General features: G+C 46.3%; 1 protein-coding gene across 1 annotated transcript in view; it reads left to right on the forward strand.

Moving 5' to 3' along the window:
- C2CD3 (C2 domain containing 3 centriole elongation regulator) overlaps window positions 1–6,466 on the forward strand; it is a 32,408-nt gene extending 25,942 nt beyond the window's left edge. The window contains 8 exon segments of the mRNA XM_075850011.1: window positions 862–1,191; window positions 1,294–1,432; window positions 2,209–2,273; window positions 4,006–4,211; window positions 4,360–4,478; window positions 5,626–5,781; window positions 6,222–6,390; window positions 6,392–6,466. Of these exon segments, the coding sequence (XP_075706126.1) occupies window positions 862–1,191; window positions 1,294–1,432; window positions 2,209–2,273; window positions 4,006–4,211; window positions 4,360–4,478; window positions 5,626–5,781; window positions 6,222–6,390; window positions 6,392–6,466 (1,259 nt within the window).
- The last annotated feature ends 394 nt before the right edge of the window (window positions 6,467–6,860 follow it).

Here is a 6,860-nt window from a genome sequence, read left to right on the forward strand (position 1 = left end):
GAGTACAGACCCGCAGACTTTCTTTTAAGCCCGTACGCCGCTCGCTCGACTTTCCGAGAAAAGCCGATCAGAAACTAAGCGACGCAGCACTCACCCCATCGCTTCTGCCGCTTCGTTTTAGCGATCGTGACAAGTTGAAAGTTTTTAGTTACCCTTTTAATTAGTCGACCCACGAAAATAATTCATCACACCATTCATTTTTTACGGGTTTGAAGGAGATAAGTGGGCGCTGCACTCGGCTATCTTCATCAGTAACATAGAGAATAAATGGAGCGGCAGTGCGTATCCGTGTGCACCGCTGCGTTCAAACGGGGAACATGGGACCTAGGGCTGGGCAATTCATCTAAAAAAACTAAACCGAAATTAATCTACATCGCCTTGCGCATTTTTTTATTTATTTTTTTTCGATTATTTTTCCCGGTATAAACTGTATCTGCATCTTCAGGACGCAGATACAATTGAATCCAATGGTAGAGCAGGGGACCGTAAGTTGTGTGTGGGGGCAGCTATCTGGGCATTGTACAGCATGGGGGCAGTTATACTGTGTATGGGGGCATTCTACTTTGTGGAGGGCAATAGACTGTGAGGGCAGAAACCCCCTTGAAGCAATGAGGTGAGTAATTGGGGACTGAGAGAGCAATTCTATGGGGGACTAGGGACCAACAGAAAAGGACATTGAAGGAGGCTTCTAACATCAGTGTTTTCGGTGCACTTTTTTTGTGACTACTCAAACACGGGCCCATTGGGTGTCCGGGTAGAACCAATATCTGTCTCCCATCTAGTGACTTAGGGCAATTGGTATTGTTCAGATGAATGAACCGGGTTGCAGTAGATCGCTAATTCTTTCTCCTAATGTTTCAGGAGTGTATCCCCTCTTTAAGCACAACGTGCCCAACCTGTGGGGGGCAGCAGTGAGGGTTCACCTATGCTTGAGCTCCGCATATCACCCGTCACAAAGTGCCAGATGCCCAAGTTCTCCAGAAGAAGAGAGTCTCACGGAGGATTATGAGGCGCAGGAGGTCTCCGAGGATTATTCTGACCGGAAACAAGACGATCACATTCAATCTAACAAGAAAGAGCAAAATGATAAGTCCTCAGAGACTCCCGTCAGCGAGCCGGCGGCCATTGATGTGGAGAAGACGTTCACTGTGAATATAGTGGTGGAACGGGCAATGCATCTCAGCCTAAAAGGTACCTGGCCATAAAGAAATGAATGACCTTTATAAAGAATAGGAACGACGTGTAATCCGGCAAAGTGAGATGAAATCTGTACTGATCGTCATTTCATTCCAGGCAGTCCGCTGACCGAGAGAGACGTCTCCGCTCCCAGTTGTTGCGTGTCATTCCCTGTTGCTGGTGCTACAACCCCTGTAACTACCCCAATAGTAGACAGCACGGACTCCCCAACCTGGAACTTCCAGCACCAAGGAAGGTATGTCCCTGGTTCAAAGGGGGATTCCAATTTTATTGAAGTGAATCTTAAAGGGGGTTGTCCAGTTTAGAAATCCCATTGTCATACACCCTATTGGGGAATCCTGAGATAATAGAGGGGGGTCCTATGTTCAGGACCCTCATCTCTTGGTCAGATTGGAGAGCGGTTACCTAGAGCGTCTCTAGAGGACCCGTCCTGTTCTGTATTACACAGACAACACATTGATATTAATGGACACTGTGTAATACTTCATTTCTCCTGTGGTGGCGCTGCAGGAAAACTGAACATTTACTGCCAAGTTTCTCCGCAGATCAAAGCAGATCGCTGGGGGTCCGAGCAGGGGAACGCTATGTGATCAGCTTATTGTCAAGGGACCCTTCTAACAAGTAGGGATAGTCCAAAGCAGAGAACCCCTTTAACCATTACGCCATGAAAAGTTCTGCAAATGTCTAATATTCTTTGTGTGTCCATTCTTTAGTATTTTCAAGATCTCTGCTTGTTGTCAGTGAATGGGAACATTCTTGTTCATAGCTTAGAGTAGGATTTTCAGCTCCATTGATTTCAAAGGGAATTTTTTTGCAGGTAATTGCCATCGATTAGCCTGACGCTCCATTGAACCAATGCTAAAAATAATTAAACTATATCTCATTAATGGTGGGGCAGCCTCATGGATTGTAAGATCAGCCCTTATGTGGCCATTTCTAGCATCCCGTGTTGGTATTTGTACTCGCTGCCGCTGATGACGTAGACAAAGTGTTTATTCTTTGTGCCTGTAGATTGAGCAAAGAACTTCTCCTGGACCCTCAGCAAACCTTGGTGTTCAAGGTGTGGCACAAAGCTGGTGAGTAGCTCGGTGATGAAGAGTAAGATCTTATTACACCATAATCCTATTCTCCCTAGGAAAACTATATTGGGTAAAATGCAGTCACAAATCTAGAAAATAATGACTGTTCCAGTTAAAGAAGCCCTCCGGCATATATTTTTTGCACATAATGCTAACTCCCCAGCATTATTCTATTGGTGTCATTTGTTTCTTCCCAGCTCGGTTACATCTATGAACCCTTTCATTATGGGCAGCTGCATCATGTGATCTCAGTCTGACCACCAGAATAGACCATGCTCTGATGTGTAGACTGGAGGTCACTCTCCCCTGTGTAGATGACTTGCTGTGAACTACAAGATTACATCTTCATATATCAAATCCCTCCTCGCAGCTCTGAGACCCCCTCCCCCACTCAGTTCCACCCTCCTTGCTTCCCTGAATCTGAAGCTGCATCACATAGGGATACACAGGCTCTGCAGTGTTAGGGTATAGCAGTTCTACAGTTTGTCAGTGAACTATCACTAGTCTGAGGCAGCGGAGACCGACTGAAGCTGCATCACATAGGATGCACTTAGACTCGGCAGTGTGAGGACAGCAGTTCTCACGGATCTATCACAAGCAGAATGCAGAGGAAACAGGCTGAAGCTGCATCACATAGGGATACACTGAGGCTCTGCAGTGTTCAGTGAGAAACCATAGAACTGCTGTACCCTAACACTGCAGAGCCTCAGTGTATCCCTATGTGATGCAGCTTCAGTCTGTTTCCTCTGCGTTCTGCTTGTGATAGGTCAGTGAGAACTCCTGTCCTCACACTGCAGAGTCTCAGTGCATCCTATGTGATGCAGCTTCAGTTGGTCTCCTCTGCCTCCTGCTAGTAATAGTTCAGTGATAAACTATAGAACTGCTGCACCCCATCACTAGCAGGAGGCAGAGGAGACAGACTGAAGCTGCATCACATAGGAATACACTGACTCTGCAGTGTGAAGGTACAGAAGTTCTATGTCCCTGATCTATCACTTGCTGCACTTAGGACACAGAGCAAGTTCAGTGATATGAAACTCCTCCCCCTCTTACTCTACAAAGTCAAAAGCATCATGGGAAATGTAGGCTGCATTAGGGGAACCAAGATGGCGAACAACCCATAAATGACTCTTTAAATCCGTTATATACAAGGCATACGCAAGAGCCTCTACATTATTCTTTAATAATAGCATATACTGCACTATAGAGGCAAAAAAATAATTGCTGGAGTGCTTCTTTAAAGCTAACCTATTGGAGCGCAAATAAACCAATTTGAGTAGAGCACAAGGAGATGGTACTCAGACCATGCAAAATGTAAGCGTCTAGGGCTGAAACCGTCACTTGACTGGTAAAGCTGCCCATACACTTACAATAGCTGGTCAAATTCGACCGACAGATATTCTCCTTGAAATCGAACATGCCCGATCCTTCTTTCCCCAAGGCCTACCGTAGGGGGGAGTGGAAATTGGTGAATTCCGCTAACTGCCGTGTGTTTGGGCACCTATCCCCCTCCCCCTTTATCTGATTACAATAAGCGCTCTGCTAACCAATGTCCCGCATTTGCTCTGAGGTGCCAGTGAAACCGATATCCGGCACCTGGTCGAGAATATCCCCCCTCTTCCCGCTCTACCCCACTTTGATACTGCAAACTCCAGCTCCTTGCACTTTGTTCCAGCAAGCTTTTGAAGCCCATACGGTTCTAAACGTGACTCCTGATGTTTTTTTGCAGATGTGGAACGAGTCCTGGGTTTTGCCTCCGTGGATCTCGCGCCTTTACTTTCCGGCTTTCAGTCCGTGTGCGGCTGGTACAATATTGGGGACTTCACCGGTCAGTGCCAGGGTCAAATCAAAGTGTCTATTACCCCGCTGGAAAACATCATGCACCTGAAGGAGGAGAAACAGGTGAGGAATGAGGCCGCACCAAGAGGACCGGAGGTGCGTGATATCTGTTTTAAAGGGGTTCTCCAGGGTCTTCCATCGGTAGCAGGAGATTTGGAACTCTGTGTTACAAAAGTGAAAACCCCTGGAATAGTTCAGCATCTGCACGGCTTTATATATATATATTATAATTATTTATTTTCAGGTCCGGCCACATCCGTCTTCTCTCTTTCACCCTTGCCCTGCTTTCCTTGGTTCGTTCACCACTTACCCTCTTCCCCACACGGCAGATGTCCCCGACGTGCACTCTGAAGCCAGTAAAAGGTAAGGCTGCCGGTCTATCCTATATATATATATATATATATATATAGTATCACGTGGGGTATTTTGTTATGGCTGCGTTTCCATTTTTCCCTTTGTGAAATACTCCGTCATTTAACAATATACACATACGGTCTAAGAGGAACACTCAGACCCGGTTCACATATGGATCCGCTTTAACCCTTTAATAATAGGACTTTAAAAACTTCTTGCCATTTAAAGTATGAGGGATAAAGCTCGGATCTTGGTATCCTATTAAAGCCCAGAATCTTCGCTTTTACACGGTACCAAATCTCTAGGTGCAATATTCGGGCGCAGCGCTTGTTTTAAGTCGGAGAACAGGATGAAAAGTTTTATTTCCCGGTTCTGTGTCTGTGTAGGGGAGGTAGAGCTGCAAGTGAGAGCAGAAAGATCACAGCCTGTTACTGCCATCTCTCCCCCTGTACAGCCTTCCAAGGGTACACAGGACCTTGTTCTTCGTGTTATCACCCTTCCTAACCAAACAGGGGGGAGGATATGTGCCAGCTACCTACCAGCTGTATCTCCATAAGGAGAATCACTATTTTCCAAGAGCTATTACGCAGGCCTCTCATTCAGCCAACCAGGACCCTACTCTGTACTGATGAGGAGCAATGATGTCAAAACCGTGCTGTCCACAGGTTATTGTCCCTGGTTTGGCTATTAACTCAAGTCATGTTTCAAGGATCTATAACAGGTCGAACATTGACTTACAGGAAAGTCACCTATAGGTGGCACTAGAGCTTGTGTGGATCCACATATATGAACCCATCACTGCCAATATTCAATGTAAAGCAAAAAATAATGTTTTATATATGTAGGTAAAATGTATGTTATGTATAAGGACGCCGTATTTCTCATCACGTGCCGTTATTTAAGACAGGTAGGATGTAGATGATGTTGCGGACAGTGATGCGGATCCACGCAAGGTCTCGATGACCACACTGCACCTGACACAAATCCGACATGTCCTCAGAATCTCAGTAGTGCAGCCTCGGGCTTCGGGCCTGTAACTTCACTAAGTCATATCTCAGGATAGAAGTTGTAAATGAATCTAGAAAAATAGCCGCGTCCCTTGCCATACGGCTTCGGTGTATTGAGACCCATGTTTATGACTTTTATTCTGTTGTAGGGAGGATTTATTCCCCTCCATACGACATGATGAACATATGGAGAAGATACGTCGGTTCCAAGAGTCAGTCCAGCAGGCGGAACAGAATACTTGGAGCGCAGAACACACGGAGGCGCTGTCCCAGTCCTCCCGCGCCGCTCTACTGTCTGCACTCAGGTGAGGATTAAAGATCCAGGGGGGCGGCTCTTTCTCTTGACAATTATCAGGCACATGGGGGCTGCCAATGGGACATCACTAGACTAACCAATCCCCAGTGAGCTAACCGTCTGCAGTGTTACCTGCACCGATACATTGTAACAAACTATCAGGGCAGCAGAGACATTTATACTTCTGATGTATTTAGTTCACAGAAAATTGTCTAGATTGGATACTCTTGTAACAAACCCCCCAGTTGTGAGAATTTTTTAGGCCTCAATGAGCTTTAGAGCACCACCATAGGCTTCTAGCTCCAGTTCTGATGAACGGCGGGGGGTCCGGTGTTGTGTCCATCTGATATTGGTGCAAAAAAGCGCCCGTATTATGCCCGGTGGCCTAAGGTTTTATTTGCTTAAATCTAAATTCGTTGTAATGAAGCAGGAATGTTCATCTGTTTACAGGAGGAATCTTGGTGAACTTGATGATATTCAGAAGTATTTTAACCAGAAGTTGTACCGGAGTCTGTCGAGCGCAGAACCAGTGGAAGGAACGTCCAATCAGAACGAGGAGTCAAAACCTCTGAGCTCTGAGGATCGTAATGAAGATATCGACACTCGTCAACTGCTGACAAAAATCCGGTCTATTAGTGTCCCAAGTCAGCAACCTCATCAGCGGTAAGAAGAGTCCCCCTATACATGCACCATGACTCCCTCATCAGCGGTAAGAAGAGTCCCCCTATACATGCACCATGACTCCCTCATCATCAGTAAGAAGAGTCCCCCTATACATGCACCATGACTCCCTCATCAGCGGTAAGAAGAGTCCCCCTATACATGCACCATGACTCCCTCATCATCAGTAAGAAGAGTCCCCACTATACATGCACCATGACTCCCTCATCAGCGGTAAGAAGAGTCCCCCCTATACATGCACCATGACTCCCTCATCAGCGGTAAGCAGAGTCCCCCCTATACATGCACCATGACTCCCTCATCATCAGTAAGAAGAGTCCCCCCCTATACATGCACCATGACTCCCTCATCAGCGGTAAGAAGAGTCCCCCTATACATGCACCATGACTCCCTCATCATCAGTAAGCA

This window comes from Rhinoderma darwinii, chromosome 2 (genome assembly GCF_050947455.1).
Source record: "Rhinoderma darwinii isolate aRhiDar2 chromosome 2, aRhiDar2.hap1, whole genome shotgun sequence".
Taxonomy (NCBI): Eukaryota; Metazoa; Chordata; class Amphibia; order Anura; family Rhinodermatidae; genus Rhinoderma; species Rhinoderma darwinii.